Below are 25,141 nucleotides of genomic sequence, written 5' to 3' on the forward strand. Positions count from 1 at the left end.
CTGAATTGGAAGAACCTCCTGCTCACAATCACTCATATCATAATGAGTGCTTCCCTATTTGCTGATGATCTTATCCTACAATACTCCAATCTATAAGAATGCTCTCCCCTGTTCAACATCACCTCTTAGGGCTCAAGCAACAGACAATAAAATAGTCATAGCAGATATGTGCACTTCTTACACTCAAGCATGATGAGCTTCATGCATGCAATCCTTTAATGTGCATTATTTGGACTAGGAAGGTATTCCTGATAGGAGTAAACATACGATCATGTTGTTATGATGACTAGTCCCAGCAATCTACGATCGCCCAAAAGCAAGCTCTATTCAGTAAAGTCTTCTTCCTATTACCCTCCTCAGATCAAGAGCAACTAGTTTTAAGCACATTTCCTTGGTGGCGCAAGATCATCTTGGGGTGTACTTGAGTGCTCACCTTTTGATTCGTGAGCTTCTCACCATGAATGTTCACCTACACACACACACACACACACACACACACACACACACACACACACACACACACACACAGATTTGCTCCCAGTTGGACATTTCACACACATCACACTTCTCACTTTCCTTAATTCAGGCACTTTCACCTTCACTGTATTCCTGTTGCTACCTCATTATGTGGTCATGGGCAATATCATACTTTGCGCTCTCTCGGGAATGCTCCCGCTATGTCTCGCTTATGCTCTTCGTTGCCAGTAGATTTTAATACACGCACTTGTCCTGTAAATAACATACAGTAGTTTATTTAGGGTGTGCATAGGCTCTCCCACTTTAGGGAGAACTCTTATATACAAGAGCGCAGAAACCTTTCGAATGAACACACATTAGCGCATTCTTGTTCCCCTCACAAGATGCGTTTACCAATGAAAGACCTCTCTCCAACGCAACATGAATCGAGACAGGCTTTGGTTTACAAGAAACTGTCTTCCAGGAATATTCCCCTACTGTAATAGGATTTTAAAAGAGGATATACCACAAGAAGCTATTCATAGGGAGAGATTTACTACTAGTGACCTAACCTCTCCTAAGGAAAGCTTTCTTTATAGGACAAGGTCCCCATTTTGTTTTTCTCCTCCAGACAGCTTGCGTACATAAAGAAAGATCGCTCAGATCGTAGAAAATGTAGAGATTGACCACTGCAAGGTACTAACTCTTTGAGACAACACGAATGAAAATTCTCTTCAAGACCGTCACCTCTGACCCGCAGACAATTCAAAGACTCGGTAGCCTATAGGGCTTCCTGGAGTGAACATGAGAGACATTCAGAGGCATAATCTTACGCTTCGTTGCCTAAGGCAAGCATTGAGAATTTAGTCAACATAATTTATAGGCGTATCCTTTCCCGTGTGCCAAGGTATCGAGTGAAAGACAAACCATTGTTCAATAGTGATTGTAGACGTGTTTATTTGGAGAAGCAGAGGCCTATCATCTTTGGAAGGGTAATAGATCAGATTTAACTTCTGATAAATATACTCATCTTAGAGCTTTTGCTCAGAGTTTATGCTTCAGCTGAAAAGGAATACAGTTTACCCATAAAAGAAACCCTTTCTGGTACAATCTAGGAACATAACAGGTGGGCTGCCCTTAAATCTGTACTCTTTGGTGTAAATTCAACAGTTCTTCCTTTACATAAACCAGAGGATTCTGTCACTTACTATCCAAAGGAAAATGCAACCCTTTTGGCTGATGTATTTGACAGTAAAGAGTAATGAGACACTTAATCTTCCTCATTCCTGTTTTCCTGAGGCTAAACTAACTAGTTTAGCTTTTCGATCTTGTGAAATTATAGCTCTCTTAATGGACCTTGATGCTATGGAGAAGTAGACCCAAATGGTATTTTCCCTTTGTTTTTTATAGACCTCAGATTTTGTAGCGCCAGTGTTATCTGTTATTTTGTGCTAATTAGCAAGAATTGGTAATGTTACTCCACTTTGTAACTGTGTTTTTGGTAGCTCAAGTTCAACTGATTTCCGCCCAGTTTCCATAGCTCCCGTATTACCTAAAGTTTTTGAACGTCTTTTAGCAAAACAGCTAAATAGGTTTGCAGAAGGTAATCATCTGTTCCCTAGTTTGCAATTTGGTTTTCATAAAGGCCTTGGAGCATGTTATGCCCTTCTTACAATCTCCAATGCTGTACAGAAATACCTTGATAGTGGTAAGGTAGTTGGTATGATTGGTCTTGATTCTAGTGCTGCCTGTGACCATGTTAATCATGAGGCCCTTGTTTTTAAACTCAAACAGTTGGGAGTGGGAGGGTCTTTTCTCAGCATCATTATTAAAAGGTTACCGTATATACCCGTGTAACAGCCGATCTCGTGTATTGTGCGACCCCCAAATTTTCACCCATAAAATATGATTTTATCATATATCTCGTGTATCATGCAAGTTACTTCTTGAGAAACTAAATTACAACAGACTAGCATTTTTTACTCCCTTTCTTTATTCCATCCATCTAATACCTCAATGGGTTAGAAAATCAAAAGATAGGGTTAAAAGTATCGTTATTAAATTTATGTTCATTGCGTAAACCCATACAGCCACAATGAAAACCGAAAAAACCCAGTTATTTTGTTATGAACACTCAAATCAGATAGCAGCTGTTTTGTTTGCATATCGATATCGTATGATAGTAAACAAAGTAGCATAAGACTGGCGTTTTATATTACTGTATACCCTTATTCACTATAGAGAAAAGATCAAGAAAATATACTGCCAAATGTAAACTAACTTGCTGTAAATGAAGGTGAGAAAACAAACAATATTCATATCCGCTATTCTGTTTGCAATCAGATAAAGCTGTGTCCGAAACTAGAGGTAACAACCTGTGAATTTGCAAATCGCGTAATTAAATGCAAAGGCCGAATTTCATTATCTGAAAACAGAGAATATAGCTTAGTTATAACACAATATACATAGTTTGTTAAGATTTATTATCGAGCACCACAGCGCTAAATATACTATAAATTGTCGTACATCGGCAACATGAATGAAACTCCGGTTAACTCAACAGTAAATAAAATATGAGAGCAGTGTTTCAAATGCAACTATTGAAATTAGTATGCTTTTTGGAAAATGATAGATCAAGTAATAATTGTTTCTTTTAGGAAATGTGAAATATTCTTCGGTAGTTTGCCTTAATCAGCTGATTCGTAAAGCGTACAGGAGTGTCGATTAACTTTCAAACGGTTCTATTTATGAATACGATACTAAAATATGAATATTACATGCATTATTATTAGATACGATTAAGTATAACATCAGTTTAATCAAAATCTGGTTTTTTCAATATTAATCTTACCCGATAATCATGTAGCTGTCAACTCTGTTGCCGACAGAAATCTACGGTAGGGATACGCCAGCGATCGCTATACAGGTGGGGGTGAACACCACAGCGCCATCTGTGGTCAGGTACTCGAGTACTTCTTGTCAACACCACCTCAATTTTTCCTCTGTCGTGCCTCCGGCTAGACCTACATGGATACGCTGTTGATTCTGGAGTTATTGCTCACGATTTGGTGATGTATTTGCTCTAGAGTTTAGCCTTCGCTATTCAGGAAGCTATATCATTAGCTTAGCAAGTTTTTGGAATTAATTTGATTTAATTTTTGATTTAATTTTGGTACGAAGAGAGTATGAACTCTCTTTCACTTTTAAATGGCCGACCCTTCCCTCCACCATCCTCGAGGCAGCTACCTCAACTCCACCTCTGCGCAGTCCACCCTGCCAGACGTATGATGTTGAGGTTCCTCAACCTACCTCCACACGTGAGCTGCCGCATTGGGAGTTGCCAGATACGGAAGTGTTGGTGTCGAAGAGAGTATAGACTCTCTTAATTTTGCTTAACAAAGTTATAGATTTATTTTATATCTCTCCGCCTTTTATAGGCCTCTTTGATTAACTTCCTTTTATTATAAACTTATTTAAATTAATTTTTATATTTGTTTATATTCGACCTTTCCTAATAGTAGGCGGTCTTTTCTTGGAACCGAAGTTAATTAACTTTGAGCCCGTCATTTCGTTTTTACCTGTTAACATATTATGCTATTTTAATGTTTTTTGAAAGAATTTCTTTGATAGTCTTGTACTGTTTTCAAAGTTGAACTAACGTTTTGTATTGTCTCTGCAGTTGTTGACGTTCAGAACGTTCAACTTGCGCTCTATCGTTACGATAGAGAGAGAGTCTATCACGGTGTCACGTTGCAGTAAGAGTAAACCGATTCTAGCGTTTTGTTCATTCTTTCTTAGCTTAAATGGTTCTATTCTAATAAAGGAACTTTTTATTTGGGAAACCTTTCAGTTTTTTCCTTTAACAATAATATGTTTTAACGATATATATAATTGGGCTCTTCTCTCAGGTGCTAAGTCAAGAGAGAGAGAGAGAGAGATAGAGACGGAGGGAGAGAGAGGAGGATAAACGTTTCGTTCAAGCGGGTAACGTTGTTATCGTTTTTGCTCTTCTCCCTAGTCTCTTTAGGGGAAGAAGGTAAACGTTTCTAGAGTTTTATTCTTGTTCTCAGACTTTATGCGGTGAGAGATTTTAAACGTAGTTTATTTGATCTAGTGTTAAATCTCTTTTCCAGCCACTGAATTAGTTATCTTTCATTATGTTTTTCTGTTACATCGTAATACTGTTTTCGCAATTACTAACTTTTAATGAAGGACAGAATTGCGTGTTTCAGGTACAACCACTTAAAGTTTCGAGTTCAGTGAAATAAGTGCAAACAGAAAATCAAAAGTGATACAGTGATAAGCGCAAAGTGTTACAGTGTTGCGTTCGAGGGTTCGTCTGTTCGTGCCAGTTGTTCGCCTAGTCTGGGACCTCTTACAAACTCCCAAGCCCAGGGGAGAAGTAATGTCGAAGGACTTATGGGTTCAGCAGGCCTTGATCGACGAACAGACGTTTCCCTCCGTGGTTTCGGGTGTAACCAACTCACGTAGCCGACGTGATCACCCCACCCACACAAAGACGAGAGAGCCCATTTATTCCTCGTCTGCGGAAGAGGTTTCTCGCAGAAACCATGGACCAAATCTTGCAGCTTTTAAGTGCAAGTCGGTCCCTTCCGCGCAAGTCCAACTCCTAGGTGGTGCCATTAGCACTGGGTCAGTTCGGACTTGCTGCAGTACGACAACTGCACACCTCCCAGAGAGGCAAGGTGGTATCGCAACAGGCAGTAGCTCCGTCTGTTGCCGCACCAGCTGTTTTAGACCCTCAGTCTCAACGGACAGTAGCTCCGTTTGTTGTTGTCTTTCTTAAACTCTAGTGGTCTATGCTGCAGACAATGCAGTCTCAGCTTGCGGTGTTGATGCAGGAGTTTCAGGCAGAGAAGGTTAATACACCTCCTCCTGCGAACGCTCCTCCTCCTCTGCGCAGTACATCTGCCAGACGTATGAGGTTGAGGTTCCTCAAGCTACCTCCATGCGTGAGCTGCCGCGTTGGGAGTTGCCAGATACCAGCGCTGTGCAGCAACCTCCACTTTCCTTGAGGCAGGAGCCTCTTACCACGCAGCAACCTCCTCAACAATGGGGGCAAGAGCCTTATGCCTTACAACCTCCTCTACCCTTGAGATAGGAGTATCTTGCATTACAACCACCCTCGAGGCAGCAACCTCTTGAGGTACGACAACCTCTACCATCCTTGAGGCAGCCACCTCAACTCTCGCAGCAACCACCTCCACTTTCCTCGAGGCGAGAACCTCAACTCTCGAGGCAAGCACCTCAAGAACCTCAACTCGTGAGTCAAGAGCCTCTCTCTGCGCAGCCACCTCAACCCTTGAGGCAAGCGCAACTCTTGAGGCAGGAACCTCATGCTATGAGTCAGCCACCTCAACTCATGCATCTGCCACTTTCTCCTCAGCTTGAGCCTCTTCCCATTCAACTTGAACCGCAGTCTATGCAGCATGAGCCTCTCTCTGCGCAGCTACCCCCTCAACCCTTGAGGCAGACGCAACTCTTGAGGCAGGAACCTCACAGGAGCCTCTTGCTATGCGGCATCCTCTTCAAACCATGAGGCAGGAGCCTCATGCTATGCGGCATCCTCCTCAACCCATGAGGCAGGAGCTTCATGCTATGCGACATCCCATGGGCTCTTGTGGCATGGTTGGTTTCGACCTGGCCTTTCATTAGAAGGGGCTAGTGTTCGATCCCAAGTATGAGGTAGAAATTTATTTCTATTTGAACACGATGTTGTGTTGATATTTATCCATATTGACTCATTAGAGGTAATTTGAATGAATTACTACCAATTGTGTCACGTGGTGGCCCGGGGAAATCTGGTAAAACTCTCTGGTAAAGAGACTGATGTCTCACCAGGTAAATCCTCGGACAGCTAGATTAGTGTCAGGTTCAGATTTCTTTTAAGCAGCATGAGCCTCATCCCATGCAGCATGAGCCTCATCCCATGCAGCATAAGCCACACGCCATGCAACATGCTCATAGAGCATGCTCTGCATACCTTACCGCATGCTTCTCAGTCACACATCTTTGGTTGTTGCCAACTCACTAGACTGTCAAGCAGTTTCATAACGTTGCCTTCTAGTCTGCTGCTTTTGCACCAGTGAAACCCTTACTGAGAGAACTTAGCTTTTCTCGGATATGGTTCCTGTAGATGAGAAAGTGCTATTCTCCCTCCTTCTGATATTCCCTTGAGGACTCTGTCATTTGGAGAGGAGCCTTTAGCTGCGTAGCCTCCTATGGACTTTTATTTAAGCATAACATGCTTCCAGGGAAGGTAATGGTTCCACTTCAGTCGCTAACCCCGTCTGTTACCACACCTGCTCCCATAGACCTTGAGCTGTGTTGCAAGACATGCAGTCCAAGCTTAGTCCTTGTTAGAGGATTTTTTTGTTTACGGAGTCAGTGTGTCACTGGGAAGACGTTCAACAACCAGCAGAAGTGACTTGTTGTGACGCAGTGCGGCAACCTCAGCAACCCGATAAGGAGTTGTCTGTACGACCCAGACAGTCTAGACAGCTTCGGGTTGTCACTGTACTTCCTCGCTTCCCCATGGTTGACAGTTCACAGACTGTGCAGCAGTACCATGATCTTGTGTCCGGCTCCGTCAGAAGACTGGCTTTTAAGAGCTCCCACAAGTCGTCGCTGTCTGGAGATTCTCAGATGGACTATGGATCTGACCAAGGAACTGGGCCTCCTGGTCAATTTTGAGGAGTCCCAGCTCGTCCCATCCCAGACCATTGTCTACTTGGGTATGGATCTTCAGAGTCGAGCTTTTCGGGCTTTTCCGTCGGCCCCAAAGATATACTAAGCCCTAGATTGCATCCAGAGCATGCTGAGAAGGAACCGATGCTCAGTCAGGTAGTGGATGAGTCTAACAGGGACACTTTCATCGCTGGCACTGTTCATCGAGTTAGGGAGACCCCACCTCCCCCCCTTCAGTATCATCTAGCGGCTCACTGGATAAAGGACATGACGCTAGAGACGATCTCAGTTCCTGTTTCCGAAGAGAGGAGGTCTACTCTCACGTGGTGAAAGAACAGCTTTCTTCTCAAGGAAGTCTACCTTTGGCTGTTCAGAAACCCGACCGCCGTCTCTTCTCTGACGCATCAGACACGGGCTGGGGTGCGACTTTGAACGGACAGGAATGCTCGGGAACATGGAATCAGGAGCTAAGGACACTTCACATCTATTGCAAGGAGCTGTTGGCGGTTCATCTGACCTTGATAAACTTCAAGTCCCTCCAGCTTAACAAGGTGGTGGAGGTGGACTCTGCAACACCACAGCCTTGGCTTACATCTCCAAGCAGGGAGGGACTCATTCGTGGAAGTTGTTCTAGATCGCAAGGGACCTCCTCATCTGGTTAAAAGATCGAAAGCTCACGCTGGTAACGAGGTTCATTCAGGGCGATATGAATGTCATGGCAGATCGCCTTAGCCGGAAGGGTCAGGTCATCCCCACAGAGTGGACCCTTCACAAGAATGTTTGCAGCAGACTTTGGGCCCTGTGGGGTCAGCCAACCATAGATCTGTTCGCTACCTCGATAACCTAGAGGCTCCCGTTGTATTGTTCTCCGATTCCAGACCCAGCAGCAGTTCACGTGGATGCTTTTCTGCTGGATTGGTCCTTCTCGACCTGTATGCATTCCCGCCGTTCAAGATTGTCAACAAGGTACTTCAGAAGTTCGCCTCTCGCAAAGGGACACGGCTGACGTTGGTTGGCTCCGCTCTAGCCCGCGAGAGAATGGTTCATAGAGGTACTGCAATGGCTGGTTGACATTCCCAGGACTCTTCCTCTAGGAGTGGACCTTCTACGTCCACCTCACGTAAAGAAGGTACATCCAAACCTCCACGCTCTTCGTCTGACTGCCTTCAGACTTTCGAAAGACTCTCAAGAGCTAGGGGCTTTTCGAAGGAGGCAGCCAGAGCGATTGCCAGAGCAAGGAGGACATCCACTCTCAGAGTCTATCAGTCTAAAGGGGAAGTCTTCCGAAGCTGGTACAAGGCCAATGCAGTTTCCTCATCCAGTACCACTGTAACCCAGATTGCTGACTTCCTGTTACATCTAAGGAACGTAAGATCCCTTTCAGCTCCTACGATTAAGGGTTACAGAAGTATGTTGGCAGCGGTTTTCCGCCACAGAGGCTTGGATCTTTCCACCAACAAAGATCTACAGGACCTCCTTAGGTCTTTTAAGACCTCAAAGGAACGTCGGTTGTCCACTCCAGGCTGGAATCTAGACGTGGTCCTAAGGTTCCTTATGTCATCAAGATTTGAACCTCTCCAATCAGCCTCTTTTAAAGACCTCACATTAAAAACTCTTTTCCTCGTGTGCTTGACAACAGCTAAAAGAGTAAGTGAGATCCACGCCTTCAGCAGGAACATAGTTTTCACATCTGAAACGGCTACATGTTCCTTGCAGCTCGGTTTTTTGCTAAAACGAGCTTTCTTCACGTCCTTGGCCTAAGTCGTTCGAGATCCCAAGCCTGTCCAACTTGGTGGGGGACGAACTGGAGAGAGTACTTTGCCCAGTTAGAGCTCTTAGGTACTATCTAAAAAGGTCATAACCTTTACGAGGACAATCAGAAGCCTTATGGTGGGCTATCAAGAAGCCTTCTCTTCCAAGGTCTAAGAACTCAGTTTCTTACCTATTCAGGCTCCTGATTAGGGAAGCACATTCTCATCTGAAGGAAGAAGACCTTGCTTTGCTGAAGGTAAGGACACATGAAGTGAGAGCTGTGGCTACTTCAGTGGCCCTCTAACAGAACCGTTCTCTGCAGAGTGTTATGGATGCAACCTATTGGAGAAGCAAGTCAGTGTTCGCATCATTCTATTTCAAAGATGTCCAGTCTCTTTACGAGAACTGCTACACCCTGGGACCATTCGTAGCAACGAATGCAGTAGTAGGCGGGGGCTCAGCCACTACATTCCCATAATCCCATAACCTTTTTAACCTTTCTCTTGAATACTTTTTATGGGTTGTACGGTTGGCTAAGAAGCCTTCCACATCCTTGTTGATTTGGCGGGTGGTCAATTCTTTCTTGAGAAGCGCCGAGGTTAAAGGTTGTGATGAGGTCCTTTAGTATGGGTTGCAGCCCTTTATACTTCAGCACCTAAGAGTCGTTCAGCATCCTAAGAGGACCGCTACGCTCAGTAAGAAAGACGTACTTAATAAAGGCAGAGTAATGGTTCAAGTCGTCTTCCTTACCAGGTACTTATATATTTTATGTTATTTTTGAATAACTAATAAAATAAAATACGGGATACTTAGCTTCTGTGTTAACATGTATGCTGGTCTCCACCCACCACCCTGGGTGTGAATCAGCTACATGATTATCGGGTAAGATTAATATTGAAAAATGTTATTTTCATTAGTAAAATAAATTTTTGAATATACTTACCCGATAATCATGATTTAATTGACCCACCCTTCCTCCCCATAGAGAACCAGTGGACCGAGGAAAAAATTGAGGTGGTGTTGACAAGAAGTACTAGAGTACCTGACCACAGATGGCGCTGTGGTGTTCACCCCCACCTGTATAGCGATCGCTGGCGTATCCCTACCGTAGATTTCTGTCGGCAACAGAGTTGACAGCTACATGATTATCGGGTAAGTATATTCAAAAATTTATTTTACTAATGAAAAAAACATATTTCAAATGTAGCTGTATTCTTTTTACGCCAGTAAATGGATATACAGTTTGAATGACGACGTAACCTAGTCCAAGAGTGCATATGCTCATTTTATATCTCGTGTATGATGCAACCCTCTTGAGTTTAATTTCAAAATTAGTCTTCAAAACTCGCATGTTACGCGAGTATATACGGTAAGTAATGAATTGCAAAGAGTTGTTGTTAATGGGCACCATAGTGAATTTAGGAATGAGATATCTGGTGCTCCTCACGGTAGTGTTCTTGGCCCATTACTTTTCACGCTATGTACACGAGATGTGGTTTTCCTAGAAAACAAGCTTGTTGAATATGCAGATCTCTCTTTGCATCACTTCCATCTCCTGAATGTAGAGCTGAGGTTGCTGAATCCCTTAATAGAGATCTAGCTAAAGTTAGTGAATGGTGCAAATTATGGGGCATGAAGTTGAATCCTAACAAAACTCAAAGTTTGATTGCAAGTAGGTCAATGACAGTTGCCCCTCAACATCCGGATCTCAGCATTGATAATGTTTCTTTAACTCTGTATGACTCTTAAAATTTTAGGTGTGATTCTCGACAACAAATATACTTTTGAGTAACACATTAGGTCTGTGTTTTCTTCAATTGCAAAAACATGGGCTTATTGAGAAAATCTCATAAGAATTTCTGTGGTTAATCTATCCTGAAAATATGTTTAAATGCTCCCATTCTACCTTATTTCGAGTATTGTTCTCCTGTCTGGTCTTCAGCTGCTGATTCTCATCTTAATTTGTTGGTCAGGAACTTGTGGTGTATTAAATTTCTTATTCCTGATCTAGATATTAATCTCTGGCACCATCGTTCAATTAGTTCGTTATGCATGTTGCATAAGATTTTTCATAATTTTGACCATTCTTTACATTTGGATCTTCCCAGACAATACCATCCAGTTCATAATACTAGGTATGCTGTTAATTTAAATAGTCAGGCATTCTCTATCATGAGGCTCAATACTACACAGTATTCTAGAAGTTTTATTCCACCTGTGACCAAGTTGGGGAATGATCATCCTAATCAGGTAGTTGAATCAGTAGAGCTACGAAAGTTTAAACTTGCAGCAAATGTTTTTATATTGAACAGGCTGACATTCTTTGCAATTTATATATAAAAGACCTGTTTTAATGTTGTTACTGTTCTTAAAATATTTTATTTTAATTGTTCATAACTTATTTCCTTACCTCACTTGAATATTTTTCCCTATTGGAACCCTTAGGCTTATAGTATCCTGGTTTTCCAACTAAGGTTTTAGCTTAGCTAATAATGATAATAATAATAATAATAATAATAATAATAATAATAATAATAATAATAGGGACAAACGGAAAGTCTAGATCTGCTAAGTGAGAAACCAATGAATACTAATCCCCCAAAAATCAGCCTGGTTCAATTCCAAAAACTGCCTTTCTAATTTAAGGATGTGTCTTACTACTTGTAGCGTCTTATGACACGGGAAATACGGTAACTAATAAAAACTATAAAATATCTTAGGATCAGTAACAATGTTAAAATAGATCTGTCATATTTGAACTATGAAAAAGATTTATTTCAACCTGCTCAACTTTAAAAACATTCACTACGTTTGAACTTCTATAGTTTCACAGATTCAAGTGCCTGATGAGGAGGATTGTTTCACAATTTGGTCACAGCTGGAATAAAACTTCTAGAATACTGTGTAGTGTTGACCTTTATGATGAAGGCAAGACTGATAGACTTAACTGCATACCTGATACTATGTGCAGGATGGTACAGTCTGGGAAGATCTGAATGCTAAGGATAGTCAGAATTATGAAAAGTCTTATGCAGCATGGATAAATAACGACGCTGGCCGAGATTGATATCCAGTTCAGGAATATTAAATTTAATAGACTGCAATTTTTTGTTCAACAAATTAAGATGAGAATCAGCAGCTGAAGACCAGCCAGGAGAACAATACTTTAAGAAAGTTAGAACGAAAGAATTAAAAATGTTTACTAGAATAAATTGATCACCAAAAATCTTAATGAAACTTTCTTGGTAACCCAATTTTTTGTGTAATGGAAGAAGAAACAGACCAAATGTGTTTATCTTAAGTGAAAATTACAATTAAGAAACATCTAAAATTTTAAAGGAGTTGTTTATAGTTAAAGAAACATTATCAATGCAGAGATCTGGATGTTGAGGAGCCACTGTCCTTGACTTACTGTATTTACACTAATGCTGGAGTTTTGTTAGCCTTCAACTTCATGCCCTAGAATTTGTTCCATACACTAATTTTAGCTAAATCTCTATTAAGGATTCAGTAACCTCTGATCTAAAGTATATATAGGAGATGGAATTTAGGCAGAGTAGCATCATCTGCATATGCAATAAGCTTTTTTTCTTAGCCAAACTACATATGTGTATACATATGAAAAGTACTTTTCCCTTTTGGAGCTCCTGGGCTTGTAGCATCCTACTTTTCCAATTAGGGTTGAAGCTTAGCTAGCAATAATAATTACCTTCCTTTGGGTGCAGCAGTTGCTCAGTTATTTGCTGGATTGGAAGTTGGATGCAGTAAACCACACAATTGAGAAAATGTTCTTAAATTGTTCATTTTAGGAGTATTTTCCCCTTCCTCACAGATGAGGTGGAGGCTGGCAAATTGTAAGCAAACCCATTTCTCATATAGACATTTATGTAGGATCTTCATGGACCATCTACCAGTCTCTGGTAGTGACATAGCTTAACACTTGCCTCATCTTCTTGCCCAGATTGTTAGAAGGTTAATAGGAGTCATTACTTTCGCTCCCGTAAAGGACTGAAGGGTTTTGATATTTCCCAGGAAAGTAAACCAGCCAGTTGTGTTATATGGACTTCTTCCCTCGTTAGGATAAGTTTTCTAATGTAGGACGAAGGTTTGTATACTTTAGGAAAATCCAATTATTTTGAAAAATTGTGGTTTAAAATATTCTTATTTTCTTCCTTATGAAAGGAAGTGTTTGTTTGTTCAAGGGATAGTTTTTCCTTAACCAAGAAAAGCCATTCAATTTTATTTGGAAAACTCTACCGACATCAGAGATGATCGTTTATTCATGAAATAGTTTTCCTTGACTGTTGTGAGTCTAATTTGTTTTTGGTATTATAATTACAATATGACCCCTGTCCAGGAATGCAATATCTTTAAGTACTGTATAATTATCGTGTCACAAAAGTGAAAAAAATTGCAAATTAGGGCTCATGATATAAGTACATCTATATCTAAAGATTTTTGATAAAATTTTTTATTTGTAAAAGGTTTTAGTGACCTCTCAGTGGTTTCCCAAATCCATATTCGCTAAACAATATCTTAAGGAGTCCTGGGTTATGCGTCACAATTATTGGGCTATAAGACATATTGGCTGGTGGGATGCGATCTGATAAATTATGAATTTATTTAGTTAGTTTAGTAGAATTCTGCTTTAGGGTTAAGGTTTAGTAATCTTTCAAGTTTAATTCATTAGTTTTTTGTTCTAGAAATGAGTAGTTAGGTGATAAAGTAATTTTTAAAATAGTCATGGAGTTTAGAGTACCCAAAAGTCTAGAATAAAGATAAGTCAAAAGTCTAGAATAAAGATAAGTCTAGGATGTTATTGAATTGATTGAGAAATTAAATGCCCTGTCTCTTCATCACTGACTACCTACCAACTCTAAAGTGTGGGAGTATAGCAGTATGAATGTCAAGGGAGGTGCATAGAAATAAACAGAATTTTGATATTAAAATTGATTTGTATATTTACGTAATACTTGTATTAATTCACATGCCTACCTTCCTCCCCTTGATTAGAGTATCAAGAGGATAGGGAAGTACAGTACTGTATTTTAACTTGAAGACTGGAAAAGCAATATGACATGCACATTATGTTATTGTTGTTATTTGCCAATTTCTTATGCTAAATTTCCCATTTTGGCTTGGGCTCTTTGGTGATTTTTAATACTATTTGCTAATTATCAATGTTAAATTTCATATCTTGACTTGCACTTTTTAGCATTACATTATGCTGTATTTGGCGAATTGTAACTAAACTTTGTCTTGATTCATGTTCTTCTGCAACTTTTGATGTTACTGTACATTATTATTTGCAGATTTGGAATTTTGAGTTTCACATTTTGACTTGTGGCCTTTTAACATTACACTCCATTTGGCAATTTATAAGTCTAAAATTCTCGTTTTGTCGAATGTTGTAACCACGTCACCAGATGACAAGTCGTATGTTGACGAGTATTTGTATTTCTAATCAGATGATGGTTCAATCCTTTTTTATATGTTTTTGCTGTATGAATCAGTTCAGAAAGTAATATATTGTATACTATAGATAACTATTTAACCACATACAGTATCATAACCTTGTTGTAGAGGGACCATGTGTTTAACATTTGAATAACTGTTATATCTGATACATTTGACAGTTTACAAGAGTGAATGAAAAATGATTTGTCAGAACAGATAAACAAATATGAATATTGAAGTAATGGGATGAAGATTGGTAGTTAGGCCATGAAAAGCATGCAAAATGGCCTAGATCAAGACCTAGACCAGAAAAATTGGGGTTAAAGGAAAATATAATGTACATGTATAAACATGAAAGATGATAATAATCCTGTGTGATTGAGCTTATTGTGTATATCACATACTAAATATTTATTTCAGGAGAAAAAATGGAAGCTGTCCCAGATGCAAGTGTGGACGTAGTTGTTATGACACTAGTAATGTGCAGTGTGTCAGAGATAGAAGGGATCTTGAGGGAGATACTTAGAGTCCTTGTACCAGTAAGTATAATAAGTTTGTTCCGTAACCGAAATACAAACCACGCTATTTACATAGGGTATTACTTTCGGCGTAGCTGTAATGACGAGCCATTAGATTTGAACGAGGGTTAAACTACCCCTGCGCTAGTTAGCATGGGGGTAGGGGGAGGGGTAGCTAGCTACCCCTTCCCCCTCACACACTGGTGAGCTGCCTCACTTCACTTTTGGCTCGGACGATGAGCAGACGTCTCTGTCCCGTCCTCGCATGGCATCGATTAATGTTTTGTCTTTACTTAATTACTTACTTTTCTTATACTTAATATATATGTAAACATTCTTATGTTTATGTATACAGTGAGCCCTCGCTAATTCGCGGTTCGACTATCGCAGATTCACGACTTCGCGGATTTTTTTCATAACGCATATATATACATTTATCGCAGATTTTCCGGAAATTTCGAAAATAGCCGCGATATATGAAGACCCCAAATATTTTGTTAATTTCATTAATAATTAGTAATACAATATCTGCTCTTACTGATGGTTAATTGCATTACATATGACATATAATTCAGTACAGAAAGGAATAAAACATGAAAAGAGAATGTGATCATACGATAATTCAGTATACAGTACGTAGTAAAATTAAATCGAACATGAAACGCAAATCAGATGCAGTCTGACTTTGTCATATTTGAATGTTATAAGGCTGCTGATGGCTCCTACTACAAATGTAATGTATGTTCATCTTTTCCATGAATCTTTTGTATGTATTCGTACGTAGTACTGCATCCAATAATATTCTTTGTTGCAAAAATCACATCTCGAATAAGCGTACATATCCTACAACAAAACAAGCGTAAAATAGCGTACGTAAAGCATACTGTATATAGTGCCTTGTATTTGAATTTGTAACTACTATGTAGCATGTAAGACGGACTGTGATTGATTCCAGTGCTGATAGATGATGAATCAGTTCCCAAGTTTTGTAATCTAGCCTGTGATTGGTGTTTTGACTGCTTCTCCGATCCGCAGCATCTTCTCGCGGCCATTTTGTTTGCCGCTTTCTCACCGGGTAGATGCTGCTACGTTACTGTGCAACTTTAATCTGTGCTGTGCGTGACTGTTTGAAGTTGAACTTTTTGTTGAACTTTCTGTTTAACCCCTACAATGGCTCCCAAGCGTTCAATGGCTCCCAAGCGTTCTGCTTCTACTACGGCTGGTAGTGAGCCTAAACGCCACTGAAAAATGATGACGATTGTTGAGAAGGTGACACTTCTCGATATGTTGAAAGAAGGCAGAAGTTACGCGACCGCAGCCTGCCATTTTGGAGTGAATGAATCCACTGTTTGCTACATTAAGAAGGACGAGGCGAACATTAGAAAGACGGCTGCCATCACCTTTAGCAGGTCAGCGAAGCGAGTTGTTACCGCTCGTAATAAAACGATCGTCCGTATGGAAGGTGCTTTAGCAGTCTGGATTGCCGACTGCCGGAAGAAGAACATAGCCTTGGATACGAACACCATCCGAACTAAGGCTTTGGGTTTGTATGAGAATTTTGCGGCAAAGGAACCTCAAGATGACTATGGCAACCATGCTGAAGAAGACGAAGATGATGTACTAGATGAACCTCAAGCAGGGACATCCACTGATTCCCAGCCTCAGAAACAACGTTTTTCCGCCAGCAAAGGATGGTTCGCGAAGTTTCAGAAACGCTTCGGCCTGAAAAGCGTTTCCCTGCATGGCGAGGCTGCTTCCGCTGACACTACCGCTGCTGAAACTTATGTGAATGAGAAATTTAAGAACATTATCACTGAAGGTGGATACAAGCCGGAACAAGTGTTTAATATGGATGAGACCGGCTTGTTTTGGAAGTGAATGCCGTCGCGAACTTTCCTGTTCAAAGAAGCCAAAGCCTCTGGCTTTAAAGCATTCAAAGATCGTGTTACCCTCGTGATGTGTGGCAATGCTGCTGGATTTTTGCTAAAGCCAGGCCTTATTTACAAATCAAAAAACCCTCGCGCTTTGAAAAATAAAAATAAGAAACGCATAATCCAAAAGCATGGATTACGAAGATGCTGACCTCCAACTGGTTCCACCAGTGTTTTATCCCGCAAGTCAGTAAATATCTCTTAGAGAAGGGCTTGCCATTTAAGATCCTTCTCCTTATGGATAACGCTGGTGGACACTCAACTGATCTGTCGCATGAGGGCATTCAGGTTGAGTTCCTGCCACCCAACACAACGTCATTAATTCAACCAATGGACCAGGGGGTTATCAGGGCGTTCAAGGCCCTCTACACGAAGAATACCTTGACGGATCTCGTTGCGTGTGTGGATACTGCCCAAGATGAAGAGGATGAAAAATTCAATTTGAAGGCATACTGGCGGACGTACACAAAAGCCACGTGCCTGCAGAACATCCAGAAGGCACTGAAAGAAATGAAACCTGCTACTGTTAATGCGAGCTGGAAGAAGTTGTGGGCCCAGATTGTTTACGATGACAAGGGATTTACACCTGCTGCGATTCAACACTCTGCAATACGGAAACCTGTTGACTGCGATAATTGGAGGTGACGGGTTTGGCGACATGATGACTGAAGACGTCGACGAGTTGTTGGACTGCCATTCCCAGCCGCTAACTGACGCAGACCTCGAAGACCTGACGAAATCGGCCAGTGAAGAAGACAGTGAAACACAGGAAGAGACCCAAGAAAATGTCGAAGAAACGGGCTTAACATTAGAATGGCTTCCAAAGGAGTTGAGAGAATTGTCGCAAGAGTGGGATGAGGATATGGTTCGTTCTATGCAATTCTGCAACAAAATCGATGAAGACATGACTCCCTACAGGATGCTCTTCGAGCGAAAAAAGAAGCAGCGGCAGCAACTTCCGATCACAATGTTCTTCCAGCCTCGCAAAAAAGAGCCAGTTCCTCCTGCTACTATGCCTTCGGAAGAAATTGAAGAAGTGTCCCAGGAAGAAGTTGAAGAGGTGTCTCAGGAAAAGACACCTCCGTCTGAAGAGACGTAAAATACTATCATTGGCTGCACTGTAGAAGACATCATCAGCTTCATCATCATCATTTCTACTGTGCAGCAAATTCATCGCCATCATCATTCAAGTTTTTCTTCAACTTCTTTCGTGGTGAGTACAGTAACAATCTTTATTTTTTTAACATTTTCTAACATTTTAATATTTGTGCCTGTTTTAGTTTAGGGTTCTGTAGTACATGCATTAAGTGTTCTGTACATTAAAGGGTAGTTAGTTAACAGTACTACGTAAAGGGAAGGTTTTAAAAGTCTGAATATACATGTTATAACCTATCGTGTTTTTTGTTTATTACATTTAAAACAACTCTCTCTCTCTCTCTCTCTCTCTCTCTCTCTCTCTCTCTCTCTCTCTCTCTCTCTCTCTCTCTCTCTCTCTCTCTCTCTCTCTCTCTCTCTCAAATTATCATTCGGTCATTAGCGGCAGTTTGTTATTGTTGATTAAACGCCAAAAAAAAAAAAGAAAAAAAATTGTTTCCCTGCTTTGCTACGTATGTAGGATTTTATATAGATACGGTAAATAATATTTGTAATAACATATTTACTAAAAGCTTTTAATATCATTATTTATCACTTTCATCATGCGCGTTTAATGCCTTCGTTTGTTTATTACGATTGAAGATGGAGCGTACAGTAAACGAATGGAAGGTTTACGTTTCAGGCGGCGTCATAAAGAAAAACATTAGTATATAAAAGGCATTCATTTCATTTATTTGGAAGTCCTAAGAAAAATTAAGTAAAAATTGGTAATAACAAAATCAACATATAATCAATATAATCGATGCAAAAACTAACCTACTGTATACACAGATGTGTAAATGCGTTTGTTTCTTCATTATGATCAGAGATAAACGTAAACGAAACATTGGTTGTCATTTTTTATCGTGCTTTTTGGCGTGTTTAGGAAACGCATGATATAAAATCGCCTTTAATATTTGTGCCTGTTTTAGTTTAGGGTACTGTAGTACATGCATTAAGTGTTCTGTACATTAAAGGGTAGTTTGTTAACAGTACTACGTAAAGGGAAGGTTTTAAAAGTCTGCATATACATGTTAAATTAATACGTAAATATGGTGTCCCTACTTCACGGATTTTCAGCTATCGCAGTCGGGTTTGGAACCTATCTACCGCGATAAACGAGGGTTCACTGTATATTTGAGTATAGAAATACAGTAAGTTTCCTTTTCAGTGTTTGTGCTGTGTGTGTGTGTAGGAAGTCCACTCAATTGTACGACAACATCTCCTTGTGGTCTCAGGCCCCCACGGTGACATTTCATGGGTCGCGATCTCTCCCTTGGTCCTTCGGTCTTCCCTTCGGCGGGCGCCGTGGGGAATCGTCATCGCTGGACTTTATTTATTAATCTATTTCTCCGCTGTTCCTCCTTCCCTACGGGGAACTTGGTCTATCAGCGTAGGGGACATGGGAGTTTAGTTTGACTTCGGTCTCTCTCTCTCTCTCTCTCTCTCTCTTGAGGTCGTTCACCCTTTTATTACTACTACGTATTATGGTAGCTTCCTTCCCATTGCGGGTTGAGTTGCTACTCCGTTTATTTTGTCTCAATTATTTTTTATCAAATCTAATTGTATTTGTTAACTTTTCAGCTTCTGTGTAGAACACTTCCCTTTGGGGCTCATTCGTTCTTACTATTAGTGAACGTTCTTAGATGAATTACATAATTATAATTGTTATAATTCTGTTTTGTTACAGTTCTCCGCCTTCCCCCCCCCCCCCCCTTCCCGTGAGTGTAGAACACTCAGGAGGTTCGCCTCCATGGGTGGGTAACTTCCCTTCCGTGGGAGGTTCCCTTCCCAGGTATGAGTTTCTTTTCCTTCAGGGGTGGCAACTTCTCTTACCTTAATAATTCCTGGTTGGTTTTTTCCTGGTCCTCGGACGGTTATGCTCTTGGTGCTGAGCGACCGCTTTTGTAACCATGCTCTAGGGGCTGAGCAGTTGCAGACCAGACCATGGAATTCATGCGATTATGCTCTTGTTGCTGAGCGGTCGCACTTGCAGCTACGCTCAAGGGGCTGGGCAGCTGCAGGAGCTCCTCATTGGAGGGTTTCTCTTTATGGTCAGCTTGCTGATCCAGCGGCCCTAAGGGGCGCCTTCATCAGTTCTTCTGGTCTCTTCTACGAAGTGTTCTCCTCTCTCGTTCGCGAGAGAGTCTCTTGTTCGCGAGAAGGACACTCATAGAGACTCCTCTTCGGAGGACTCCCCTGCTGTTGTTGTTGAAGGCTTAGTTCCCCCCTCCGAACATCCTTCGAGGGGGCAGCTGAGTCCAACGGTCTCTCCTTCGAGTGTCTCTCCCCCTCGGGGGAGTTCACTAACAAAGACTCCTCTTCGGAGGACTGATGATGGTGCTCCTGTTCGTGGTCGTCTTCATCTTCAGCCGCAGAGGATCCTCCTCGATGAGAACAGACCGTTACAGCTGCTTCGCTAGACCTTTCGGCAGATCGTTCGCAATCTCCGACACCTGCCAGACCTTCTTGTCTTCCATCTCCGTTCCTGGACGCAGGTGCGCACTGGGCGCTACTCCACCCCGTTTTCCGACGGGCACTAGTCCCTTCGGGGCTAAGGGCTTATCTCACAATATGAGTAAGTCCCTTAGTGCCAGGTTTTTTACCTGTGCAACCTCGTTTGAGCGTGCAGTAGTTCGCAAATACTCTCCTGCTGTGGACCAGTCTTCTGCTGAATCAACACTCCAGCGATCTCATGTAGCTGAGTCTCGCCGTAGATCTCCTGATCGCCAACGCTTCTGGGACCTTCTGTGCGGCTACGCGCCTCGTGCACCAACGGTCTCCTGAACGCCCACGATCGCCTGCTCGCCGGCGCACATCTGATCGCCCTTTTCTGATGTGCGCAATGCACGCCCACGATCTCCGAATCTGGGTGCAAGCAGAGAGATTATTTCTTCACTGAACTCCACGTTCACCTGCTCGCCAGCGCACATCTGCGCCCCCCTTTCCTGGTGTGCGCAATACGCGCCAACGTTCGCCCACGCGCCCACGATCTTCGGATCTGGACGCAGGCAAGGAGTTTATTCCTTCGCCTCCTCGCCGACGATCTCTCTGGTTCTGCACCCTCGCTGTCCGCGCATATCTTCTGGCGGAGATCTTAAGCCAGGAGAAAACCGCAAAGTGTGCCATGCTGGCCACTTCGTGGCTGGTCGTCTGGCTTGGATCTCTGGGCATCCTGTTGCGATCCGAGAATTTGTCCAAGGAGAGCTCCAGGAAGGTCATGGAAACTTTCCTCCTCTCGGGCACGAGCACCATCGTTTTCTGGCTCACCAAGTTTCGAACTTTTGGGCAAACTCGATGTTGAAGCATTGAGATGCAGTGACCGAGAGGTTCCTTGGAAAGACCTTGTTTTGAGCCCAAGGACAGGCAATGGACAGCTGAGAGGTGGCGAAAGTCGAATCACGATTTGCTCCTCCAAAGGCGCTTACATCCAGACCCTACAAGCCTCCAGCGCCTCAACAACCACTGCCTCGTCAGCCTAGGACATCGGAACCGGTCCCGGCAGCTAAGACAAGGTGTCTAAACAGCAGCCCCCTCCTGTCAGAGACAAGAAGGGCGGGAAGTCCTCCTGGGGAGGCAATAATCCTAGAGGGAGCGGCCGAGGCCGCAAACGCTAGGATTGGCAACCCCCCTGCATAGTCCCCAGTGGGAGGATGCCTAAGGTTGCACGTTCAGGTGGCAGCAACTCGGGGCCGATTCCTGCACAATCTCCGTGATCAGCCAAGGATATTGCGTCCCGTTCTTTACATCTCTACCTCCACTGACAGCGAATCCAGTGTCGCTGAGCTCCTATGCCATGGGATCGGCAAAGGGGCTAGCCCTTCGGGCAGAAGTCGAGACCATGCTCTAGAAGGATGCTCTCCAAAAGGTCATTGACTGCTCCCCCCCCCCCCCCCCCCCGGCTTCTTCAGTCGACTCTTTCTTGTAAGAAAGCGTCTGAAGGCTGGAGACCTGTCATCGACCTCTCAGCCCTGAACAAGTTTGTCGAACAAACTTCGTTCAGCGTGGAACAGCAGAGTCGATCAGGCTTGTAGTGAGACCACAAAACTTCATGTGCACACTGGATCTGAAGGACGGGTACTTCCAGATTCCAATCCATCCGTCTTCCAGGAAGTACTTGAAATTCAGCCTAGACAACAGGATATACCAGCTCAAGGTGCTGTGTTTCGTTCTCTCCACAGCACCGCAGGTGTCCACTAGAATGTTCACCCTGATATCTTCATGGCCACACAGGAGCGGCATCCATCTCCTTCGCTTTCTGGATGACTGGCTAACCCAGGCAGTCTCGGAATCGACCCTTCTTCGACACCGAGAGACAAGCTTCTGGGACTTTGCCAAGATCTAGGGATCAAGGTAATTCTCGAGAAGTCTTCTCTGCTTCCATCTCAACAACTGGGATATCTAGGCATGATATTAGACTCCTATCTCCAAGCCTTCCCATCAGATGACAGGATAGCAAGGCTAAGGAGAGTCGCAGAACCTTTCCTCAGACGAGGAGAGCTTCCAGCCCAATCTTGGTTACGCCTCCTAGGTCTCCTTTCCTCCTTGATCAGGCTAATTCCAAACGGCCACCTCAGGATGAGATCCCTGCATTGGCGGCCCAAGTCCTGGTGGAATGAAGACAACAATTCCCCGGACATTCTGGTCCCTTTGGGACCTGCGGAACGAATGGATCTGCAGTGGTAGTTGACCTATGGAAATCTTTGCAAGGTAATGGATCTTCTCGCCCTTCCCCCGCATTTGATGCTGTTCTCGGACTCGTCAAAACAAGGGAGAGGGGGGCCCCACGTTCTGAATCAGGCCTATGGTCAGAACCAGAAGGGTACCTCCACATCAATCTGCTAGGAATGAAGTCCATATTCTGGCCTTTCAACACTTCCAACAGACCCTGGCGAGTCACTCCGTGAACGACATCTCCACGGTAGTGGCTTTTTTCAACAAACAGGGAGGTACCTTTTCATAACAGCTTTCTCATCTTGCAATAGAGATACTGAAATGAACCGAATTCGACTCAATACCCTATCGGCTCGCTTCATTCCGGGCAAAGGAATGTGCTCTCCGACAGTCTGAGCAGGGCCTCACAGATAGAGAGTACCGAGTGGTCTTCGGCCCCCCCCTGGTAGCCAACGAGTCCTGACCTTGTGGAACTGTTTGCGACAGCCTTGAATTTCAAGCTGCTGCTGTACTACTCCCCAGTCCCAGACCCCAAGGCACTCTGGCAAGATGCCTTCCTACAACGGTGGGACAACATCGACGTCTACGTCTTCCCACCGTTCTGTCTGTTGAGAAGGGGGCTCAACAAGACCAGACTTTCGGTCAACCTGTCGATGACTCTAATAGCTCCGCTGCGGCATCATGTAGAGTGGTTCCCGGAACTTCTGCATCTCCTGACGGAACTCCAGAGAGAGTTTCCCCCACGACACGAGCTACTCAAACAACCACACTGCAGCATCTACCACAAGCCGTAGCATCGCTTCGGCTTCACGCCTGTAGATCATCCAGCATCTCCTCACAGAGAGAGGCGTTCCGCAACAGGTTGCGGGGCGGATGTCTCAACACCTGCGAAAGTCATCCGCAGGGGTCTATCAGGCGAAGTGAAGAGTCTTCTGTGGTTGGTGTCGTGGGAGAGGTACCTCTCCCCTTGATGCCACTATTCCAGCAATAGCAGAGTTATTGTATATCGGCGGGAGGAAATGCGCTTTTCGCTCTTGGCGGTGGAAGCCTATCGCTCAGCCTTAAGCCTGGCCTTCAGGCTCAAAGGAATAGACATTTCTTCCTCGCTGGATTTTTCTTCGCTCATACGAAACTACGAACTTACCTGCCCCCAGTCGGAAGTGAGACCTCCTCCATGGAACATGGTTCGGGCTCTTAGGGCTCTTACGAGATCTTCTTGCGAACCATTACGCCAGGCTTCTGATCGTCACCTGTCTTGGAAGACGGTGCTCCTGCTCGCTCTGGCCTCGGCCAAGCGTGTCAGCAAACTTCATGGTCTCTTGTACGACGTCACCCATTCAAGAGGATAGGTGGAGGTAATGTTCAGGTTCGTCCCTGAGTTTGTTACTAGACTCAAAATCTTGGAATCCCGGACCTTCGGTTCGACTCCTTCAGGATTTCGAGTCTCCGTTCTGTAATAGATGACCCAGACCATCTCCTACTATGCCCAGTAAAGAGTCGGAGGGGTTATCTTGAAGAACAGCCGCAGTTCGTCCTCACGTGCAATCCCTGTTTGGGAGCACAGGGAGGACGGAGATGAGGGTCATCAAGAATGCCTTTTCAGTCTGGATTCAAAGGGTCATCCATCACGCCCTGAATCCAGACCCTCCTCCGTCACGTCCCCTTAGAGCACACGATGTCAGAGGCATCGCAACGTCTCTGGCCCTCAAGAGGAACTACTCTGTGACGCAGGTGCTACAAGCTGGAGTCTGGAAGCGTCAAACGACCTTCACAGACCACTACCTGCAGGACGTGACCCACAGGAGCCTCGATACGTTCACTATCGGCCTTGTGGTGGCTACACAACAGCTGGTCTAACCTCAGACTCCTTAATGGACAGGTAGCAGAAGGTTGAGGGCATTGTTACCCGGTTTTAGACTGCATGAATGAAAGAAGTATGTCTGGCCCTTACTTCTTTCTTCATCCTCCCCTCTCTTGGGGAAAGAAGCATCCTGGGTTCTCTGCATAGCTGACCTCAAACCTCTGCAGGTAAACCGTGCTTCCTTGTGTTCCTAGTAATAAGTTAATACTGTCGCGTCCCCCATACCCTGACGAGGTGGTATTGGGAATGTCCTAGCCTAGAATTCCAGCTAAAGGACTTCAGGTCGACTTCCTAGGACAAGTCACACTTCTTCCCTCCACACATAAGCTTATGTAGGCCGCACGTTTCTTGCGTAGCAAGAAACTTGCGAGGTGCAGGGACTCTCTCTCTCGATTGCTGCTCACTCGGATTCTGAGTCCCAGGGTAAGCCAAAGCCAGTAAGGCTGGGGACTTTCCACCCTACCTAAGGGTAAGTCACCCTATGTAAATAGCGTGGTTTGTATTTCGGTTACAGAACAAATGACAAAATCGGAGATAATTTGTATTTTTCCTAACCATACAAATCTTAGCTATTTACACATATTTGCCCGCCAGGCCTGTCCCCCAAGACAAGTCCTACCTCTAAGGAAAGTGAGGCAGCTCACCAGTGT

The 25,141-nt window shown here is 43.3% G+C and overlaps 1 protein-coding gene across 1 annotated transcript in view; it reads left to right on the plus strand.

The window, feature by feature from the left end:
* LOC137630580 (thiol S-methyltransferase TMT1A-like) overlaps positions 1 to 25,141 on the plus strand; it is a 69,164-nt gene that overhangs the window by 39,889 nt on the left and 4,134 nt on the right. The window contains exon 4 of the mRNA XM_068362143.1: positions 14,794 to 14,912. Within this exon, the coding sequence (XP_068218244.1) occupies positions 14,794 to 14,912 (119 nt within the window). The remainder of the gene's footprint in view (positions 1 to 14,793; positions 14,913 to 25,141) is intronic.

Source organism: Palaemon carinicauda, chromosome 38 (genome assembly GCF_036898095.1).
Source record: "Palaemon carinicauda isolate YSFRI2023 chromosome 38, ASM3689809v2, whole genome shotgun sequence".
Lineage (NCBI taxonomy): Eukaryota > Metazoa > Arthropoda > Malacostraca > Decapoda > Palaemonidae > Palaemon > Palaemon carinicauda.